Source organism: Pelophylax lessonae, assembly GCF_965119305.1.
Source record: "Pelophylax lessonae genome assembly, chromosome: 12".
In the NCBI taxonomy this organism is placed as follows: domain Eukaryota; kingdom Metazoa; phylum Chordata; class Amphibia; order Anura; family Ranidae; genus Pelophylax; species Pelophylax lessonae.
In genome coordinates, this window is record NC_138779.1 from 30053623 (window position 1) to 30077102 (window position 23480).

At 42.6% G+C, this 23480-nt stretch overlaps 1 protein-coding gene across 1 annotated transcript in view; it reads left to right on the plus strand.

Annotated features, from left to right (window-relative positions):
• NCAPD3 (non-SMC condensin II complex subunit D3) overlaps nucleotides 1–21301 on the plus strand; it is a 67281-nt gene extending 45980 nt beyond the window's left edge. The window contains exons 22-35 of the mRNA XM_082273420.1: nucleotides 3878–3989; nucleotides 4065–4244; nucleotides 5474–5712; nucleotides 8862–8941; nucleotides 9696–9833; nucleotides 9915–10048; nucleotides 10259–10458; nucleotides 15490–15600; nucleotides 15684–15857; nucleotides 16509–16657; nucleotides 16734–16867; nucleotides 17155–17223; nucleotides 18780–18915; nucleotides 21119–21301. Of these exons, the coding sequence (XP_082129546.1) occupies nucleotides 3878–3989; nucleotides 4065–4244; nucleotides 5474–5712; nucleotides 8862–8941; nucleotides 9696–9833; nucleotides 9915–10048; nucleotides 10259–10458; nucleotides 15490–15600; nucleotides 15684–15857; nucleotides 16509–16657; nucleotides 16734–16867; nucleotides 17155–17223; nucleotides 18780–18915; nucleotides 21119–21215 (1953 nt within the window). The 3' untranslated portion in view covers nucleotides 21216–21301. The remainder of the gene's footprint in view (nucleotides 1–3877; nucleotides 3990–4064; nucleotides 4245–5473; nucleotides 5713–8861; nucleotides 8942–9695; nucleotides 9834–9914; nucleotides 10049–10258; nucleotides 10459–15489; nucleotides 15601–15683; nucleotides 15858–16508; nucleotides 16658–16733; nucleotides 16868–17154; nucleotides 17224–18779; nucleotides 18916–21118) is intronic.
• The last annotated feature ends 2179 nt before the right edge of the window (nucleotides 21302–23480 follow it).

The window sequence follows — 23480 nt, forward strand, 5'->3', positions numbered from 1 at the left end:
GAAAAAGCCATGGTCCGCAGAGAGCTTCCAAAGCATCAGAGAGATCTCATTGTTAGAAGGTATCAGTCAGGAGAAGGGTACAAAAGAATTTCCAAGGCATCAGATATACCATGGAACACAGTGAGGACAGTCGTCATCAAGTGGAGAAAATTTAGCACAACAGGGACATTACCAATAACTGGCCGTCCCTCCAAAATAGATGAGGAGAGGAAAACTAATCAGAGAGGCTGCTAAGAGGCCTACAACAATATTAAAGGAGCTTCAGGAATATCGGGCAAGTACTGGCTGTGTGGTACATGTGACAACAATCCCCCGTATTCTTCATATGTCTGGGCTATGGGGTGGAGTGGCAAGATGGAAGCCTTTTCTTACCAAGAAAAACATCCAAGCCTGGCTAAATTTTGCAAAAACAAATCTGAAGTCTCCCAAAAGCATGTGAGAAAATGTGTTATGGTCTGCTGAAACCAAGGTTGAACTTTTTAGCCATAATTCCAAAAGATATGTTTGATGAAAAACAGCATACCCACTGTGAAGCATGGTGGTGGAAGCATCATGCTTTGGGGCTGTTTTTCTTCAGCTGGAACAGGGGACTTAGTCAAGGTGGAGGGAATTATGAGCAGTTCCAAATACCAATCACTATTGGCACAAAACCTTCAGGCTTCTGCTAGAAAGCTGAAAATGAGGAGGAACTTCATCTTTCAGCATAACCCAAAGGATACATCCAAATCAACAAAAGCATGGCTTCACCAGAAGATAATTAACGTTTTGGAACGGCCCAGACGTGAATCCAATTGAAAATCTGTGGGGTGATCTGAAGAGGGCTGTGCACAGGAGATGCCCTCGCAATCTGACAGATTTGGAGTCGAGATGTGCCATGCTGGTAGACTCATACCCAAAAGGACTGTTGAAGCACCTTTTGATTTTATTACAGCACTCAAAGTATTAGTTTAAGGGTGTGCACACTTATGCAACCATATTCTTTTAATTTTTACTTCCCTCCACCTAAAAGATTTCAGTTTGTTGTTCAATTGAGTTGTACAGTTTACAGGTCCCATTAAAGGTGGAATAAGTTCTGAAATTATTTGTCTTTTTTTTATTTTTTTTTAAATCCCAGAAACCTGACATTTTAACCATTTAAGCCCCGGAGGATTTGGCTGCTAAACGACCAGGGGGTATTTTGCGATTCGGCACTGCGTGACTTTAACGGACAATTGCGCGGTCGTGCGACGCTGTACCTAAACGAATTTGGCGTCCTTTTTTTCCCACAAACAGAGCTTTCTTTTGGCGGTATTTGATCACCTGTGCGATTTTTTTTTTTTTTTGATCACGCGCTATAAACAAAAAAAGAGCGTAAATTTTGCAAAAATAGCAATATTTTTCCCTTTTTTTATATATGAAATTCCCCCCAAAAAAAATGTAAAAATCAAAATTTTTTAAAATTTTCGGCCAATTTGTTTTATGCTACCTATGTTTGGTAAAAAAAATCGCAAAAAGCGTATTTTGATTGGTTTGCGCAAAAGTTATCGCGTTTACTAACTAAGGGAAAGATTTTTGTCATTTTTGCGATTTTTTTTTTTTTTTTTTTTTTTTTTTTTTTTTTTTGCGGTACTGCGACATTGCGGCGGACAGATCGGACCCTTGACTGACATTTTTTACACTTTTGGGGTTACCAGTGACATTTCTACAGTAATCAGTGCTATACATATGCACTGTTACTGCAAAATTACTGGTAGTGAAGGGGTTAACTTTATTTGTGAGGGAGGGGCTGTGTGTGTCCCTAGGGGCGTGATTCTAACTGTGATTGGCTGTGGCTTCAGCTGTATGCAGAGTGATCAACGGATCTACATAGTAGATCCATATGATCAGCTCTCATACAGCGAGGAGAATGACAGGCAGCTTGTTTACACAAGCTGCCTGACTTTCTCCCTCTCCCCCGCCGATCGCAGAGTGGCCGGCGGACATCGGGTCCGCCGGTCACACGCGCGGGGGGGTCCGTGACCACTCGGGAGCGGGAGCGCGCCTCCGGCGGCGCGCGCTCGCTCCCTAGACCCTCACAAGCTAGTGACGTAGACCTACGTCACTTTGCCTGTGAGGGGCTGACCGCCGCTGTAGATAGTCGTGCGGCGGTCGGCAAGTGGTTAACAGGGGTGTGTAGACTTATCATATCCACTGTATAACATGTTTGTTATTTTTAACTAAAAAAAAAAAAAAAGACATAACTTTAATGCATAAAATGCATTAAGGTTAAAAAAATAAACCTTAAGGCTTTAGATCCACTTTAACCTTAATTCTGACTCCAGCAAGCTTTTTTAATTTGTGCGGCCAGTCCATCATTGCCCCAACTCTAAAGCATTCTCAACCACTGTCACATCCTGCCTTCTCCATGGTCAGTGCAGGGTTAATAGCCTTGCATTATCTGTAATGATGCTGAGGGACTGCACAGTCTCGAGATTTGGACAGAAGAGAATAATGCTGGGGTCTGCTGGACCAAGGGATAGGGTTAGTAATGTATGTAGTGCAAAAGGGTGTCTCTCTCCTACTGGTCCTTTAACCACTTGTCGAACGCACTATGGCTACAGTGCGGTCATCCATTTCTGGGAGGGCGTCTTCCCAGACCCCTGCCCCCCTGCATGCCCTTAGAGCGTGCTCTGTGATCGCTGATCACCGATCAAGGTAAAGGGCCAATCAGAGGCCCTTTACCATGTGATCAGCGGTGTCCAATCACAGCTCATTACATTAAAAAAAACTATCACTGTGTGAGGAAAGTAAAGTCAATAACTGGCTGTCCCCTGTCACAGGATAGTCAGTTATCGACTTACACTGATAATCGGGGCACTGATTTTCAGTGCAGCCTCAACAGTGCTGCTGATCAGTGCCCATTAGTGCTGCCTCCATCAGTGCCCATGAATGCAGCCTCATCAGTGAAGAAGAAAAATTACTTGTTTGCAAAATTTTATAACTGAAACAATGAAAATATTTGTTTTTTTTATTTTTTTTTTTTTTTTTAAGATTTTTGGTCTTTTTTTTTTTTTTTCATTTGTTTAGCAAAAAATAAAAACCCAGCAGTGATTAAATACCACCAAAAGAAAGCTCTATCTCAAAACAATTAGAAAAAATTTAATTTGGGTAGTGTTGCATGACAGCTAAATTGCCAATCAAAATGCGATTGAAAGCTGAAAAATGGCCTGGGCAGGAAGGGGGTGAAATTGCCCAGTAGGAAAGTAGTTACATGTGATAGCCAACCAGTCAGAATGTTGTTTGTCAATGTTTGACAAATAAAGCTGGCCATACACTGGCTGAAATATCGGGCGAACTCATTTTCAAAAAACGAAAAATCGGGCGTGAAAGCAGACAATCGTGCCATCGTGTAATGACCGAATTTCGAACGATAAATCGTTCAATGGACGTGAATTCGTTTTTCGTTCAGTTTGTCACATATGCCGAGTGCAAACAGGTCGGCCGAGAAACACATTAACCTTTCAATTTATCGTTCGGTTGGCAAATTTTCAAAACTGTTCCTTCTATTTTTCGGCTCTGAAAAGTTAAAAACGATTTTCTATTTGTGCCCATTAACTGGAAGAAAAACGAACGATCGGACCAAATGACAGGTTTTTTAACAATCTTTCGGCTAGTGTATGGCCAGCTTAAGGGGGAGATGGTAAATTCAAGCTTGACATTTAAATGGAAAGTTTACATGTAATTTTCAGCTGCCCCAAACTTTGGATCTAAAGATAGTTTTGTTATGTGGGTTTTCACTGAAGGTAAGCCCTGGTTTGCAGATGTTCGTTCATCAATATGAATTGCCTTGGTTTGACAGGTTTTTTGTGAAACGTTAACCCATATTTGTCTGGTTCATAACCTTTCTTTCCCTGCCCAGGTCCGATATCTCTTCACCCTGGGAGATGCTGCCCAGATGTGTCCGGCCCGCGTGGAGAAACGGGTCTTGCTGCTGGTTCAGTCCATACTGGCTTCCATGCCAGAAAAGCAGGGTAAGATTTATTGGATTATGCTGACCTCAAAAGGTATGGCTTTATTATTCTGAAAACTTTTGCACTTTTATTTAGGTTCTGTCAGCTCGGAGAACGAAGATGTCCCTCAGTCGCAGGGCCAGTCTCTGCCACAGTCGCAGACTCAGTCTCAGTCCCAGACTCAGTCTCAGTCCCAGCCATCCTCACAACCTCTCTCCCAGTTCAGAGGCTCCAGAATGCCACCACTGGTCCGTGCTCATGCTTTCATCACTCTTGGTAAGAGACAAGCCATTTACTCCTTTTTTAAGTTTTCTATAGGATGTTTTAACTACTTGCGGATCTCTCACCCACAATGTACTGCAAACAGGCGATCTGTGCTGTGACCTGCTGATTGGGGTGTCCAATCACAGCCCAGAGTTCTGTTCCGTGACCTGCTGATTGGGTGTGTTCAATCACAGCCCAGAGCTCTATACTGTGACCTGCTGATTGGGTGTGTATGGGTGTGTTCAATCACAGCCCAGAGCTCTGTGCTGACAATCAACACAGGGAACGATCTCGGTTTCTTATCCCTGTAAAGCTGTTAGTTGCTATTATTATTATATTAAAAAAAAAATAAAAGTGGTTATTAAATACCACAAAATAAAGCTCTATTTGTGTGAAAAAAAAAATTATATATTTAGTTTGGGTACAGTGTTGCATGATGCGCAATTACCAGTTAAAGTAGTGCAGTGCTAAATAGCAAAAAATGGCCAGGTCATGGAGTGGGTAAAACCTTCTGGAGCTCAAGTGGTTAAAGGGGAACTCTGTGTATACAGTTACCTTGGAATATATTCAGCAATAATAGGGGAACGCTACTTCTAAAACAATATTGCAAATACCTATGAGGTGTCGTCACTGGTGATGCATTTGAATATGTACGCCGTCTCATTTTTTTTTTTTGGTTTTAAACCTTTTTACTCTTGTGAATTAATAAGATTAAAATTTATTTGTTATACATATGTATATATGTGACTGTATAATTGCCATTTTTAAAATCCCACTCCTCGAGGAGAAATTCCTTTTATAGGTTTTTATATACAAAAATAGGTCTCTTTACAACTTTTCTGAGATGAATGCCCCTTTTTATAGGAGTCTGACTTCATAGTCAGTATCACATTACCTTCATTATTAATATTCAATCTTCAGGCAGTTGTACTGTTCAGTTGCCCATAGATATGAGAAGACTTTTTTGAGCTGGTCGTTTTTTGCCTGATTGGTAGGGTCCTACTGTCTGTGGGTGTGCTGACCTCGCCAAATAGCTCCTGTTCCGTAATTGTCTCTTACCAGCTTAGTTGATGCCCCATGAAATATGCTATAAAGAGGCATGATTTTACTGGTTCTTGAGACCACTGGATAGCATACATATTGGGTATTCATGGGTTATTTTTTTTTTTTTTTAACAATGGTGTTGCCATTGCTGTGTTTGATCCCTTTTGTGTTTTAACTTCAGATGAACTTTCTTCCAGGTAAGCTTTGTCTCCAACATGAGGACCTGGCTAAGAAATGTATCCCGGCTCTCGCCCGAGAACTGGAGGTCAGCAATGACGTGGCCATCCGTAACAATGTCATTATCGTGATATGTGACCTGTGTGTCCGATACACCACCATGGTGGACAGATACATCCCTAATGTGTCTGTCTGTCTTCGAGACCGAGATCCATTCATTCGGAAGCAAACCCTCATCATGCTTACCAACCTACTGCAGGTGAGTAATCCTGCGGGTTAGAGTATAACCTATCTAAGGTCGTCTTCTCCTTAGCTGTTCTGCAACCCACCTTTGCGACCATGGCCATCTACCAGATCTTAGATGTCCGATCCAAGGATATGTCTAATACTGGATCCTGGATTTATCCTAATGGACCATAGAGTCCTCCCAACACCTGGAGTTTTTGCCTGTGGCCCTGCCATACTGCATAGATGGGCTTCATCATTTTTTTGCCTATTATCCAGCATGAGTCTCCTTTTTTAGTCCATGTGCAGAGCACCCTCTGGCTTCAGTGTTGTGAGACCGCAGTGCAAGAACTGTTGCCGTGAGACCGCAGTGCAAGAACTGTTGCCGTGAGACCGCAGTGCAAGAACTGTTGCCGTGAGACCGCAGTGCAAGAACTGTTGCCGTGAGACCGCAGTGCAAGAACTGTTGCCGTGAGACCGCAGTGCAAGAACTGTTGCCGTGAGACCGCAGTCCAAGAACTGTTGCCTTTTGACAGGGACAGCCTCTTCAATGCATCTCGTTCTACATTTCTTAAGGATATCACTAGGGGTGAGTGCACCCTTTTCCCCAGTAGAGAAGACTAGGTATCACTCTGGGAAGTCCTCTTCTTTGGAATTTAGGAAATGTTTCTATCCTTCCCCCTGGACCCGCTAGTCTCAGTCCAAACCTAGGACTCTGTTTACACCACATCTTGGATCTTCAAATCCTTCAAGCCTGCTCACTAGTTCTCCCACTTTTTAGTTTTGGGGAAGTTGTTGATCTTTGAGCAAAGGGTCCTAGGACTATTCAAAACTCCTGCTGTCCAGGGGCTACTAGCTAGGTTTTCTATCACTTTCTGTACCAGGACTTGATGGTGTTTTGGTGTTTCGTTTTGTTGTTTCATTTTCTATCTTCCCCACAACAAATAGCCTCTGCTGAATTGACTCAGCTCCTCTGTCAGGGGGTCATAGCCATGGTTCTGGTAGTGGATAGATTTAAATTTGCTTACTCAAACCTTTTCACTGGTTCCAAGGCCAAAGGAGGCATTCAATCCATCCTGGTCCAAATGGTTCTCTATACTTTCCTCAGGTAAAAAAAATTCAACATGGAACGTGCAAGGTCAGTCATTGCTTTCTTCAATCCAAGAGACTTTGTGACCTCTGTGGACCTTTAACGATGCTTCCTACATGTCCCAACTTTCTAGCGCATCTATACTTTCTGCACTTTACTGTGAGCTCACCATACAACCAGTTAGTCCAGTCTTTCCTTTTGGACTGTCCATGAAACCTTGGGTAATACCCAAGGTGTTGCCCCCTTGTGTCTGGCTCTCCATCTCTCTTGGGGTATTTCCATAATGGGGTACATTAAAGGATTTTGCTGGATCCTGAACTTCCAGAAATTGGCACTGGAATCGACCCATCGCTTCAAGTATCTGGGCCTTCTCTTGGACACTGCCCTGCATAGGGCTTTTTCCTCCCGGGAGATAAAACTACCTGCTCTTCGTGTTGGGATGCTACAGTCCAGGAGCCATCCTACCCTCGCTTTTTGCATGAGTGTCCTAAACTTGAGGGTAGCCTCCTTCTAGGCAGTCCCATTTGTACAACCCCATTCCACACCATTGTAGCTCAACATTTTGTCTGAATGGCGTAGACTCATTCTCTAGATCTTTGCATTCTTCTGATGTCTGAATTCAGCCCTGGAATCAGGAAAATCTTTCCTCTCTTAGCCATGAAAGGTTCTCACGACAGATGCCAGCTTGTTAAACTCTGCAGGAGTCTTGGTTACCCCCTCCCTGCCAGGGACTTGATTGCAAGGGGAAACTTGGCTCCTGATCAACATCCTGGAACTTAAAGCAGATTCAGGCGTTCTTTTAATGCTGGACTTTGCAACTTCATGGTCATCTGATCTGAGCTCAGTCAGACAATGCAAGCTGTGCTAAACTATCAAGAAGGAACCAGAAGTCGCATAGCTCTAAGAAGTTGAAGGAATTTAGGTTTGAGTGGAAATTACGTTTCAGCATGGAAGATTGACAGGTTGAATTTCTCAGTTGACAACGTCTGAACTTGTGTATGCTCTGTTCCCCAGGTGGTTTCAAGACCTCAGTCGTTGGTTCTGGGCTCTGGTTGCAGACCTCCTGGTTTCCAGATACAACCCAAGCTGCCCAAGTTTGTCTTAAAGGTCCAGGTTTGTTCTAGTATTCACAGTGGATGCCATGGTGATTCTATGGGATCTGTTCAGCCTAATCTATACCTTTCCTCATCTGCTACACAGGATTTATATGGCATCCTGGTTCCATATAAAGCAATGCACTGCCCCAGGCAAACTTGTTACTTGGACCTTATCAGACCCCTGGCAGACTGTCCACAGATCCTTTAGGATGTTCAAACACAAGAACCAGTTTGTCACCCTGCGTACAGTGGCTGACTTAATGGCCTGGCTGTTGAAGCCTTGGTCATGAAGATTGAGGCCTACTTGTTTTCAGTTATCCTATGCTTCTCGCAAGGTCTACCATTGCATCCAGAATGTAAATTTCTCATAGTGCGAGGTGAAGATATTCCATCCCAGAATGTTCTTCTTCAATAGACAAATCCTGCCTGCTTCCAATTTGGACTGGATGAATGCCTGCCTAGCCATGAGTACCATCCAGGGTCTACTTTTGAATTTGGATGTTCTTGGTCAGAGACTGCTTCCCCCCTCACTCTCTAAGGAGGACCTTTTATTTAGGGTGTCGCATATGCTGTTCTCTTTTTGCATTCCCCAGTATCACTGCGGGGTGTCAACCTGGTTATATTGGTTCTTCATACACAACTCTTTGAATCTACTGGGGGGGGATACTCCCTTATCTACTTACTCGCAAGATGGCCTTTCTTGTAATTATCACTTCTGCAAGGTGAATTTTTGAGCTGTCGCCTCTAACTGGCTTAGAGGCCTTCCTTGTGCTACACTAAGAAAAGGTTGGGTTGAGGCCTAGAGCCTCCACCTTTTATCTGAACATCTTTGTCTCTGTCCTTCTGCAAAATTGTAAAAGTTTTTTTTTTTTTTTTAAAGTAAGATCATTTATTTAATTATAATATTAAACAGACATCTAATATAACTGTTAAAATGTTGAATGCTTCACCTTTTTTTTTTTTTCTCTAAGCTTGTCAATCTCTTAAAATCAACAGGAAGAGTTTATAAAGTGGAAGGGTTCCCTTTTCTTCCGTTTTATCAGTGTGTTGGTGGATCCAGATCCAGATATTGCCAAGTAAGTTTCTGTGCATTAAAGGTTTTTGTAAATTGATGCTCAACTGAATCAGCATACGAAACTGGTGTGCTGGTCAAACACCGTCATGTAAGGAGGAAGAAATACTGGTAAGTTTTTTGGGTTAGGGTTCAGTGGCCATAGCAAAGCAGCAAAACACATGAAATGTGATTTAGTAAGTGAGGAGTATTGTGCGAGGGCTGTTTTTTTTTTTTTTTTTTTTTCACCTTAATTTATAGCCGTGACTAGGGTTTAGGTTTAATTATTGGTACAGTTGCCTTTCTTTCTCTGAATGGCCTTTGGGAGACATGGCGGACCACAGTTGCATCACCCTTGGGAGGATAGAAACAAAGCAGAAAACTTTATTTATAAAGACTTTTAAAACGTTTTAGCTTGGTGTCTAAGACCCCGTTCACACTGTGGCGACGCTACTTGACGGGGCGACCTCACAGGTCGCGGTGCACAGCTCGCACCGCGACCTCGGAGCGGCCGGCACGGACTTCATAACATTGAAGTCAATGCAGGTCGCCCCAAAGAAGCTCCGGACCCTTTTTCTAAGTCGGAGCGACTTGTGTCGCCGGGTCCACAGCTTCTCTATGGCAGACGACCTACGGCAACCTGTCAGGTGACCAGGTTGCCTGACAGGTCGCCCCAGTGTGAACGGGGTCTCAGATGTAAGGATGTATTCTCACCTCGCAAAGATTGTCGTGCGGTTTTCATTTCTTTGAACCTTACTCCAGTTATCCTATCAATGCAGATTTGGTGAATTCTGTCTGGTCCATCTTCTGCTGAAGAGAAATCCTGTCATGTTCTCACAGCATTTCATTGAGTGCATTTTCCATTTTAATTGTTATGAAAAACACGAGAAGTACAACAAGTTTTCACAGACAGAGAGGTGAGTGAACCTTGTCTCTGCATTCCCCAAAATGTCTCACTTTCTCTCCTAGTTCTTCTAAATCCTGTTGTGTTGTCGCAGGGAACGGAAACTCTTTTCGCTCAAGGGAAATGAGAACAAAGAGAAAAGGATGAAGATCTACAAGTTTTTGCTTGAGCACTTTACTGATGAACAAAGATTTAGCCTGACGACCAAGATCAGCCAGAATGTTTTGGGTAAGTCTCTAGACCAGAACTGGATAAGCTGTACTATCTAGCAGTCAAACCGAGGGCCCTACACATAAATCGACTTTATGACCACCTGTTCTCTGCTATAAATGGGGCTTATAGCAAGATTGGAAATTGTCATGTCTTGGTGTGTTGAGCAATGGCAAATCTGAACTTGGCATCTACTATCCTAGGTGTCAAATTTTTTTGTTTTTGTAGCTTGTTTTGTAGACAGCGTTTTACCGATTGACATGGAAGCGAACGATTTACTGGCAGACCTCTTTGAGATCATGAGCTGCAAGGAGATAAAGTTGTCAGCGATGCGGTCCAAACCTGGAGAAGATGTTGGCGGAGATGACGACGAGATGGCCATGGCTAATGCTGTGATGCAGGTCGCACAGAAAAAGCTAATCTCACAGGTAATGTTTGTTACAAAACAAATGCAGTTATTAAGGGATGGATATGTAGCCAATACAAATGGAGTTTAGGGGTATTTTTCTTTAAAAGGAAGTTTATTTTATTTTTTTCAGAAATGTTTTTCATCCACTTAAAGGATACAGGAAATCTTAATGTGTTAAATTGCTGGTGTCTTAGGTGAATCTAAATTTGTCCAGTTTAGGAGGGATTGGCTAAATTTCAATCAGTGTGTGATTTGTCCCTGTTTGACAAGTTTTGTTGTTAGATCAACTTCTGTCCACTGAGCAAGTTGGAAAACTTTTGCCAATCAGCAGCTGCTGATCAGTTTATTCTGACAGCGCTGGGTCCCACTATCAGAAAACAATGTCCGGGCAGGGGAGAAGAATCCTCCATTCACCTCGCTTGCATGGATGAGGGAAACTGGTATTTATTTTTCCCCCAGCTCTGCAAGATTAACTTTTTTTTTAATGCTTTCGTTTTACATACTCTGTTCTTGTAGAAGTTAGCTGCAGCCCACTTTCCAGGTCTAGAGCTGCTGGCAATGCCTCAGCGCTTGTCCTGTGTCTGAAGACTGAGTGGGCCAGTTGGACCAAGCTTCAGGAGCTACCTAATTATGCATAGGTTACTGGGTGCTATTTATTGTTTTTGCTGCAGAAGCGGTTAACGCTGTGGGATGAGTGCTGACTTCATCCGCTGAGTGAAATGTCACACGTGCATGCTCCATTCCTGCTGTACAGTGTTGAGGGAGTATCCAGGTGCTGAAGGATGGAGGTTTGAATCAGTGATTCCTATGCTGTTGAAAGCTAGGAAATCTGCCTCTCAGAAGATCTACCATAGTATGTAGAAGACGTATATTGCGTGGTGTGAGTCTCTTGGGGTTCATCCTCGCTCTCTCGGATCAGATCTTAACATTCTTTCAACGGGGGTTTAAACAGAAATTGGCCTAGAGTACCATCAAGGGCCAGGTATCGGGTATGGGTGTCTTTTTTCCAATGACCTTTGGCCACACACTCCCTGGGGCTTACCTTTTTCTCCAGGGTGTCCGACATTTGGTTCCTTCAGTGCGGGCTCCGTTGCTGCCCTGGAATCTTAGGTGTACGTTTAGTAACCGGTGTTAAATGGGTGTTAGGTGGTGTTAGGCTTTATCACAGAGAATCAAGGTGATAATTTCCTAAGACGTGTTTAGTAAACCGTGTTAACCAAAGTAGGAACCAAATATCACGTCTCTTCACCTTATGGTGTTGTCTCTGTGATAACTACAGTGTTAGTATAGGAATGTACCTGTTTAGTAACCCGTGTTAGTTCAGAAGTCTTAAAACCAGTGTAAACTTGGTGTTAAATCTCCTGAATTTAACACCTAGTCAGACCAGGTGTTGAGGCCTTTTTTTCAGTGTAGAAGAGAAATTTTACTTCTCATTGTGGTCAGTAAGTGCTTCAGGACAACACTATTGTAGACTGCAGGGTACGTATTCATCTAGAACCCTGTGTCTGCAGCATTCACATATCATGCATATATAATGGCAGAGCAGAGTGGACATCTATGCTGAGAAAGGAGAGGAGTTAGACCTCAATGACAGAGAGGTGCATATTTCTTACTGCATGAGACCACTATCTTAAGCCAGTCATACATGGACGGAAATTTGGCTGGTTCAGCACGGACCAACTGAAATTCCATCAATGTATGGGCAGGCTGGTTGTACAGAAGTTAAGTTGTAGATGGACTTCTATACAACCAGCCTGTGGGGGTTTTCCTCAATCAATTTGTGCTGCCAGCTATAGCCTGCAGTACTGATCAGTATTCAGACAGAGGGGAAGTATCCCTGTGGTCAGAACACAATAGCTCAGTGGAAATGATTCCCCCGTCCTCACAAATTGAATGTGTGAATCAAGTAATTTTTTTGTTTAACTTGGTGGTTGAAAAAAAAAAAAAAAAAAAAGATATATATATATATATATATATATATATATATATATATATATATATATATATATATATATATATATATATATATATATATATATATATATATATATATATATATATATATATATTAATGTATGCCTTAGCATGTCTGATGCTTGGCAGCTGACACGTAGGATTGATATGTACTTTTAAGGGCCGATTCACACCACGCCAGCACATGAATCTCACAGAAATGCACTGTGAGTTCCTGTGCGATCAGAAGGCATGCAAAATGCATTCCATTTGTGATCTGCAGTGGGTGTCAATAGAAAGGTAATGACACCCCAAATGCAGGTTGGAAATGTAGTGCGTTTGCCTGCACTGGATCGCATAATACTTTTGTACCATGCGATCTGGTTACAGTGCGGTTTAAAAAGTGCATGCACTACTTTTGGTGCAGCCTAGTGCGATTTTAGCCCATTCAGGGCCTACATGCCTACACATGCATCGCACAGAAATGAGCTGTGCATTCCTGTGCAATTTACATGTGGCTCTATGCAGTGCCATTTCAGCCAATTTGTTTTGAATGGGCTAAAATTACACCATGCTGCACCAAAAGTAGTGCATTCACTACTTTTTAAACCACACTGTAATCAGATCTTTTGTACCATGCAGTCCAGTGCAGGCAGGTGTGGGAAAATGCAATGCGTTTGCAACCTGCGTTTGAGGGGTCATTAACTTTCTAATGACACCCACTGCAAATCGCAAATAGAGTACATTTTGCATGCAGTCTTAATCGCATAGGAATGAACAGTATATTTCTGTGCGATTTATGTGTGGCATCGTGTGAACCAGCCCTAAAAAGAGACAAAGAAATGTCTGGAAATTAATGCAGTTAGCTAAGGTGGGAGGGATGGCAGGGTAATATTAAAAAAAAAAAAAAAACTTTATTTTAATAAAAGTGTGTAATAGGTTTTAAATGTGTTTTTTTTTTTTTATTTTTTATTGGCTATATTTTAACCCCATAACTCAGTTCTAAGGATTAACTTATGATCCTTTAGGGTGGAGGATGTTAGAGGAATAGTAGTTTTAAAAAAATAATATATGTAAATGTATATTTTAGAATATTAGTCAGGGTGTGTATGTGCTTTTACATGTGTTTATTTTTCAACAGCTCTGAGAAACATTCAATGTTCTTTTACTGTGGATCATAGGTTTTCACACACAGGATGTCTGCTGTGCAGCTAGTTAAACCTTCCCCACTCTCTAACACGGTGCTAACACACTGATGGCTAACACCACTTATCACCGAGCTGGAGTCAACACAGCACGGTTTACTAAACAGCCTCACAGCCGGTGTAAAAATTGGTGGTGTTAGGAGAACGGTGATAATGCAAGAATTACCATCGGTTACTAAACGTACACCTTAATGTGGTGCTTTCAGCTCTACTGAAGCTTCTCTTTGAAAATATTCAGGAGGTTTCCTGCTTATGCTGCCCCAGAAGGTGGCCGCCTTTGGTGGCTATCGCCTCTGCATGCAAGGCGTCCGAACTGACAGCGTTATCCTGTTCACCTTATGGTGATTCACAAGTATAAGGTGGTGCTTTGCCTCTGTCCGTCATTCCTTCCTATGGTGGTCTCTGACTGTCATTTGAAGACATTGTGTTACCTTTCCTGTATCCCAGGTCTAAACACCTCAAGGAAATTGCCTTGCGTGTCTTGATGTTGTCTGGGCAATTAGAGTGTTCCTGGCAGCTACAGAGTCTTTTAGAAGGTCAGACTCTCTATTTGTGCTCATTGACGGACCTCGCAAAGGGTTGTCCCCTTCTTCTGCGACCATTTCCAGATGGATCAGAGGGTGGTTCAGGCCTATTGCGTCAGGAGTCAGGTTCCACCTTTCCCTGTTTGGGTGCACTCTACTAGGGCGCTTAGTGTCTTCTGAGCTTTCTGTTTTTAAGCATCATTAACGCAGGGTGGCAAGGTGGCCACCTGCTCGTTGGTGCACACTTTTACAAAGTTTTTTGTAAAGTGGTTGTGTTGGCATCTGCAGATGTTTCTTTTGGCAAAGGTTTTGCTGGCTGCTGTTTAGAGTACTTGGTCCTCTTTAAGGGTGTATTGTTTTTCAGGTGAGCTCCAGTAGTTTATGGTTGAGCTCTGTTACCTGGTTGGCTACAGTTAGTCTTGGGAATTTTTTTCTGATAGTTTTCCCACCCCTCATGTTTAACACTGCTTTGGGACGTCCCAATGGTAAAGAAGAAGAAGCTGTGTCCGTCAACGAAAGAGAAAATGTTACTGTAAAATCCATTTATCTGATGATCATTGACGGACACAGCACCCGCCCCTCTATGGAGTTGGCTTTCTTCTAACCTTGCTTGTAACAAAACAGAGTGCCTATAGCTGAGAGTGGGTGTATGCTATACCCCCTGGGACTGCCCATAGGTGTAGACATGCTTTTTCCTGCCTAGTGTTCTACTTGTGTAGGGGGCAGTGTAACCCAATGGTTAAGAATCAGGAGCTGTGTCCTTCAATGAACATCAGAGAAAGGGATTTTACGGTAAGTGAAAAATCCTATTTTGTTGTTTTTTTTTTTTTTTTTTTCCTAGTTGTGTAAATCTGAAAAAAGAATATCTAGTCCTTCATATTTACCACTCTTACCCAGTGGGTAGCAATGCAGGTTCAGATAGTTCCTGGCTGTGCACAACAGGTGGTGTGCTGAATCAGTCCTGAAGAGCAGAAGGGATCAGTTTACATAGACTGCTGAATGGCCATGTTGGCATTTACACTCCCCTAGCTAGCACAGGACGACCTGATCATACACCGGTTGTTGGCAGGCGGTCCTGTGCCAGCTAGAGGAGTGTAGATGCCAACATGTAGCAGGCATTCATGTACTTTACTTTTTAAAAAGCCGAGCATACTTTACAATCTGGGTGCATGCAGTATAAATTTGTAAAAGACTGATTTTATATCGGTAAAGAAAGTTAACATTTTGTGAAAGATGTGAACTCAAACAGACAAAACAGTTATATTATCCATTTAACTCCTAACCCGTCTGATTACCTTAATCAAATATACCATACATTCCTTTGGAGACTCTTTGGAATGATTGCCTTCCAATTTTGGCCTTCCACAGGTTCAGAAGAGGAACTTTATAGAAAACATCATCCCCATTATGTCTTCTCTGAAGGGGCTTCTGGAACAGCAGCGCATTCCTGCTGTGAGGGACCTTATGAATTGCCTGCGGGTAAGTTGCTGGGCAGAAGACTGACAGACGGAGGTTGTGTGGAGGTACAGAATTTATAGCTACGGTTTGTGTTCCTTTTGCAGGAAATGATGCAAGACTACCGTGACGAGATTAAGGATTTCTTTGCCATTGACAAGCAGCTGGCTGCAGAGATTGAATATGACATGAAGAGGTATGAGGAGCAGTTGGAGTGGGAGAAGAATGAGAATGAGCTGTCCAATTCTGTGGCCAATGGTATGATCCTTGGCAGCCCACAGGTAAGCACACAAACTGCATTCTTGAAAAGGTAACATCAACTTGGAACATCTGGGTGGGCATTTTTAAAGAATAGTGCCTAGTTAAAATTTTATATCAATTGCAAAGATTTAGTCATTGCAAAGAACAAGGTTTACATTGCATATGTTCTCTTGGTATATGTAAAAGCGCTCAAGGTACCGTTTTTAATGTGCATTTCCTCTCTAAATTGGTGACAGCACTATTGGTAGGACATCAAAAACATGCTGAAAAGGCTTATTTTTGGGGGCCACCCCCTCTTCCTTATGGTGCATGTGCTGTACATAAAAAAAAAAACAGTAACTCTAAAAGGCAGCTAAAGGGGGTATCTACTTAATCAGTGAAAAACACGTATTGGTGGTGCAAAATGGCAGATGCCTTTTGTGTGGGTCTGTTTTTCGTTTTCTTTTTTATTTTGGAAAAAGATGCTTACAGCAGTAATTTTTGATTTCTTTTGATAAGACTCTTTATATAAAATGAGAATATACCTGGTCCTGTTTCAGTGAAGATACTTGCTAAATACTAAATTAGCCAAAATAAAGCCAGAAAAAAATAACACCTGTCTTTACCATCGTTACTAAGTGCTTTTATTAATCTTTTCTTGAAAATCTCAGTTTTTTTTGCTTTGTTTCTAGATTTCTGCTCCTGCTGGATCTCCGCGAACACCACAAGTTCGCCGGTCTCCTCTTGCTGTCATACAAGAAGGTCAAGGTACAGGTTCACCTACTACGCCTTTAGGAACACCCCGAATCGCCATTATGGCTGGACAGATATCCCGTCCCAGGTAAAGAGGATAGTTCCTTTTTAATTGTCATGACTGATCACGGTTAGCTGGTGCTAAAACGTATGTCATCCCACAGGCGGATGTCTCTGAGCACTCAGGCTATCCTTAACTCTGCCAAAAAACTAGCAGAAGGGTGTGCAAAGCCAAGGAGCAAGAGTATAGGAGCGCAGCCTTCGTCACCTTCCTCAATCAGTGCAAACAGTAAGCTGGGTATGTACCTGATCATTAAAGTGTGCGCCATCCAACATAGTCAAGATGTATATTTTCCTTTTTTTACCTAGTAAATCTAGAAGTTTAGGATATTTCTTTTTAACTTGCTCTTAATAAAGGTGTCCTAAATACTTTCTGATCCTGTCAGTTTCTGCTGTCTTAGAAGGCTTATTTTGATAGGATAACACTAATCGCAATGCTAGTCACCTTCCTGTGTTGTGTTATATTTTTTTTTTTTCTTTTTTTTGTCCTGTCTCTATAATACTTTCAAATTATTCCCTATATAGTTTCCTTTCGCACTTCAGACCCGCAATCCACTGGGATCCTGGAAGGTAGAGCGATCAGCACGCCTGACAGTAAGTACTGAGTTTAGATCAAGATTAGTTAGCAGGTCGTTGTTTGGCTCTTGCTATCAAAGTGGTTCTATAGGCAAAAGGCTATTTTACCTTTCAACTGATTGTAAAGTCTCGTGTTTTTTTTTTTTTTTCAATAAAAATAACAAACCTGTTATACTTACCTGCTCTATGCAGTTAGTTTTGCACAGAGCAGTCTGGATCCTCCTCTGCTCTCCTGGCACCTCCGTCCCCTTGAGGGCCCCCACAGCAAGCAGCTTGCTATTGGGATACCCAAGCCAAGTGGCAGCTCTGTGTGTCCTTTCAAACACGGAGCTGCCACTTGGCCCTGTCCCCTCTCTCCTCATTGGCTAACTGACTGACAGCAGCAGGAGCCAATGGCGCTGCTGCTGTGTCTTCACCAATGAGGAGGGGAGTCCTGGATGGCTGAGACAGTCGTGGACATTGCTGGATTGAGGGGGCTCAGGTAAGTATTGGGGGGGGGGGGGGGCTGCTGCACACAGAAGGACTTTACAACCCCTTAATACATTCTATGCCCCATTATACTTAACGGAGCCTGATCTCGATCCAGTGTTCTGCATAAGAGCAGTGGTTCTCTTCTCATTGGACATAGGCAGCAGTGGGAGCCATTGGCTCCTGTAGCTATTGATCACTGCCAGTTTGGAGAGAGGGGCACGGGACCGAGTCACACTCTGTGGCAATAGATAAACATCCAGCTCGGGAGTGAGCATGCACTAGTGTCCCTATAGCAAGCCTCCTGCTGTGAGGGCACTTGGCAGGGGAAGGGGGACCTGAGAAAAGGATCGGGGCTGCTCTGTGCAAAACCATGTTTCCTTGCATTTAATCATGGTTAACCGAGGCAGAACAATGATTTTTAAGCACCACCCTCCTTTTTAAAGCTTCCAGTATCCCATCAGCATTACAGCGCAATTTCCAGCCTTGTTCGTGTCAACAGTAACCCCTGTGTTAATAAGAGAATCAGACATGTCAGCTGGTCCTTTTGTGGCAGGGCTGAAATGCAGTCATTTTTTTATTTATTTTTTGTGGGATTAAGTTCATTTTCATGGATGGACTTTGCAATTAATCTGATCGATCACTCTTCATAACATTCTGGAGTATATGCAAATTGCCATCATAAAAACTGAGGCAGCAGAATGTGTGAAAATGAATATTTGAAACTTTTGGCCACAGCTGTATGTTCAGATTTAAATCCTGTCTATACAGCTTTTGGAGTACAGCCATAGACCACTCAGTCTGGCCCAATTCAGGTGACAATCATAACTGCGGTTTCCAGAGAGATGATTATAGCGCAGGATTTATTTTTTTTTTCCTTTCTTCTGGTTACTATTGTTTCTCAAGATCTGCTCTATACATGGGGTGCTGTTTACCCACTCCAGACATGCAGGTTTGGTTTGTGTGAGCATGAAAAAATGAGAGCAGACCGTTGATTATGGCTGCAGTTTTCCCTACTTTGGTTAGCTGTTTACACGTGCTCTTGATTTATATATGTACTATCACTTCCCTGGCCATATTCTCCTATTTTTATTTTTTCGTTGCAGGAACAATTTATAATGTCACATTTGAAGCTGGCGTAAGTTATATAAGTGCAAACCAAAGCTTGTCCTCCAACAACTCCATGAATGCTTCTCGTGAGCAAGAGAAAGAAATCCTGTATATGATGTCACCAGACAAGCCGTAAGTGTTTTATTTCTTCAGTAAGCTACAAAACAGTAATTGGTTCCTAAAGGAGAAGTATAGCCATACTTCTATGGATCACAGGAGTGCAGTTAGGTCTGCACTACTGTCACCCGTTTTCAGCTGATATCACAGAGCCCCGTCTAGGCTCTAAAAAGATCCAGACCAGATGCCTGGACCTGCAGCTGGCTCAGCCTTTCAGCGAGCTGCTGAGAACCTAAGCCAGCCTCCCCTTATAGCTTAGCGCTCAATTTAGTGCAGTGGCAGCAGAGCAACTGACAGTCCCCAGCTCACAGAATGCTAAGAGCTGAACAATCAGCAGTCTTCAATCACTCAGTCCTGAGTGCAGAGCTGGCATGGGACAGATGAAGCATCAGATCGATGCTGCATTAACCTAGGTGAGTATACTTATTTAATTTTTTATTTTTTTTTCTAAACAACTAATTTTGCTTTAAAAAGATGGGCTTCACTTTCCCGTTTTATGCTGGATTTTTTAAAAACATATTCCCCCTGCCCAGCAGATCTGGTGAAGTTCTACTGCAATCCTCTTTTCAAGTGTTGCAGCCTATGTTCCGGGGCTGCCATCTTGGTCTTCCTTGTCTTGGTTCAAGAAGCCTTGCTCTGTGAATGGTCTCCTATTGCATCTTTTAATATATGAATGGGACAACCCAGGGGGCTGCAGGAGCAGGACACCTCATTCTCAACTATGCAGGAATGGGGTGAAGCATCAGGGAAATTTGTATACAGGAATGGGGGTGGAGCATCAGGGAAATTTGTATACAGAAGTTCTGCTTTAATTAGGAGTCAAGTATTCCTTTTGATTATAGAGATAAAAATATCAGAATTTCATCAAATACAATAACAAGCTAAATAGTGTTTGTACAAACAATGCAAAAAAAAAAAAAAGTCCATTGTAGACATATTATTGTTTCCTCAACTTCAAAGTGCTCAGTGCAAAAAGCCCATATGCAAATTCATGTCTCACCAGATTCCAGTTACCCACACTACCCGCGTGCACACCCCCACTGACAAGCTGCTTACCAGCAGGGAGGGACTCAGTGATGGAGGTCTGGCTGTGATTTAAGGAGATATCTCACTGGGATGGATGTTTTGATCCAGGGCTCAGGTGAAAAACATCGAAGGCCAAGGCTATCCACATACCAAACTCGGTATAAAATAAAGGCAAAGGAGGATCTCATAGTGTAGTAGTTTGTAAATCCAGCATTTAATAAAGTTAAAACTACTTACAATAGACAAGGTCAAAATCGCATTTAATTCAGAAAAACATGATCAACACCGTAGCAGGCATGATGTCACCACTGTAGCTCCACCTGGGTGTAGAGTGCGGCTCACTTACACTGGTTGACTGGAATCTGGCGACACATGAATTTGCCTATGGACTTATTGCGCTGAACACTTTTTCTGTTTAAGGGATTTCCTTTGGACTTTTTTCGCATTGTTTGCACATTATTGTTTCATCAGTTTCCAACACTACTTAGATTGTTATTGTATTTGATGAAATTCTGATATTTCTATCTTTACGCATTTGCACTTTTTTTTGGTTAGTGCAACACATTTGTTTGTATTGTTCAATTCATGATTTATGTATAGGTTTTAGTTGAGTGCGTAGCTGCACTCGAGATTTACACATTTTTTTGTTTTGACGCTTAGAGCAGCCGTTTTTTAACTTCATTTTGATTGTTTTATAAGAATCAATTGTTTTAGCTTTAACAAATTGGAAAATAACCAATTCATTGAAAAATTCCGATCGCTGCCAAGTTATGTAGTTTGAACACATGAATCACTATTTGTTTCTGGCCTATGCTAAATCACAGTAGGAGATATCGCTCCACACCTTGCTTTTTTAGGCCTTGTGTACGGGGCTGACAGCTCATAATGACAGTCTGCGGGAGACCTGCGTGGCATCAGCAATCTTCTGATCACTGGTGCAAAGTTTTCCAGGCTCCAAAAGAAAAGTGCATTTATTTTTTTTTCCAAGTGAACTTATTCTTTTATTACGTCGTACTCTACAGCTCGGGCTAAGTAAAGGTGGTTGCGTATATTCCAACACTGTCTCATTTTATTTCTATTGAAGTATGTCTTCTTGGTGGTAGGGATTAAGTGGGGCTCCTTTATAATTTATGGGGGGGGGGGCAGAATGAGCAAATGTAGCATAACATGTCTGATTTCTTTTTATTTTTAGGGCACCACAACCCAGGCAGTGGAACGTAGAGTCTCCAGTGCAACGAAGGCAAAATCGTAGTCGGTCTTCTGCAAGGGGCTCACTCAAATCAAAGTAAAAGATAGATATATATGATGTAAGATGGTTTATTAAACAGAAGCCATGATATTCTTAAATTGTCTGCGATGTGTGCATTAAAAGTTGAATTCCTGGAATTCAGCTTTAAGCATTGTATCTCTGTACATAACTTTTGTATAATGCTGCTCCATTTTTTGTACTTAGATGTAAGATTTAACCATGCTTGGCAATTTGTCTTTGTATATGCGTACCGACACCCTTCTGTAATCTGTCTGTGATGCAAAATAAAACGCTAAGTTATCCAATGTGTACTGTCTGTTATAGGGTTGGAAATGTCAAATCATGCACCTTTCTATATGTGGATAAATAATATTATAGACATTTTGAACCTTTCCTTCTAGTAGATCTTGCTATAATAACTGGTCACATCTTGGAGCCCAGAGCACTGGTGAGGGACCCCAGAAGAGAGGATCGGGGTTCGATGTACTAACTTTGCAGTTAGTACAGCAAGCTCCTCTGCTTTTTTTTTTTTTTTATGTTCAGCCTGCCGGGTTTACAGGGGAAAAAAACTGTACAACAAGCTTAACAGCCCCCCTACAAGGCTATTATATTTAAACTGCCACCTCTCAAGACACCCACACAATTCCTGCATCTGTTTGGTTTACAGTTTTCAGACCAGCTCTTCAGTAAAAGTTGATTGAACAAGTGGTGTGGTGCAGCAGCCAAACAAGCTGCTGCCAAGGCCTGTGCTTGTAATTTACACTGGAAAAATACCATTGTAGGTCAAGTTCACTTTCGGTTTAATCTTTGTTGTCAATCAAGCCCCCTTTGAAGGGGATGCCTCTTAAACCCTCAAAACATGTTTGCTACCGTTTGGACTTTTATAAATATGTTTGTATCCAGCTCTATTAGGCTATGCTCACATCTGCTGTGTGAGCACGCCAGCCCATGCATTTGAAAGGGCTGCTGAGCCTCCTGCAGCAATTTAGAAATTGCAGCCGGCACAGGAACTGCAGTACAGTTTCTAGTGTGGGAGTGATTTCCAGTGTGCGCCATTAGCATTAATGGCACCCACATATAGCTTTTTATTTTTCTGTGCAGGTGGTTGCTGCTTTAGGAACAGGAGCGTTCCTGCAGTAGTAATTGCCAGCACAGATGTGAACCTAGCCTTAGCAATGGCGTGGCACTTCAAATTCAATTTTTGTTATGTACCAAAGCAAAGGAGACTGGTGATCCTCTGGGGTGTAGAAGCTGCCTGCCTGGGAACCAGATCATTTGCATCAACATTACTAATTTAAGATCCCACCAGTAGGATATTGGTATAAGATGCACGCTATGAGGAAGGCTACGGCTGAAATGCATTAGCATTTATGTACACTCATTGCTGTTAAGGACACAGCTCCTGTGCTTCTTAACCATTGGGTTATGCTGCCCCCTACAGGAGTAGGACACTAGACAGAAAAAAAAAAGCTCAACTACGCCTATGGGCAGTCCCAGGAGGTATAATCCCCCCTGCCCCCAGCTATAGGCACTCAGTTTGGTTACAAGCAGTGCCAGAAGAAAGCCAACTCCACAGAGGGGTGGGTGCTGTGTCTGTCAATGAATATCAGAGAAATGGATTTAACAGTAAGTCAAAAATCCCATCTCTCTATCGTTCATTGATGGACACAGCTTCATATCTATATTAGATGGATGGGTTATGCTGCTCTTCCCAGGAGTAGGACACTAGGTGGGAAATGTTTAACAAAGCTTAACTACGCCTATGGGGCACTCCCAGGTGTTATACTCCACTTCCTGCTCTCGGATTGCTGTTTTTTTTTTTTTTCTGCCTAGTCAGGAGTAAGGACCTAGGTCCTTGCAGGGATCTCTGGTCCTTGCACTTTTCCTTTTTAAACAAAATTTTTTCTTTTTTGTTGTCTTCCACAATTAGGTTAATCCTGTGGGAACTACTATCACCTGGATATTCTAGATCCTTACAGTTGTCCCAGTCTGGCCAGCGAGCGCAGGCCTTAGCTCCGCTGCGACAGGGTTCCACTGGAGTGACTGGCCCAGGTGTGGAACACCTCGCAAAGACGCACACGACCTAGTTGTGGCCAGTCACATCCCTGGGCCGCAGCACCCGCATGCGGAGATGGGGAGGTGATCTGCTCGGAGTAAACGCCACCTGGCTCCTAAGGTGTGAGTAGTGCCCCCCTCTCCCTCAGGAATCTGGGGTAACTGCGATAGGTCTCCTGGCTCCTACCCTCCCTGGCGGGTTTGCTTTGTAGGGGTTTTTCCCCAGGATGGTGGGTGGTTGTTGTGTATG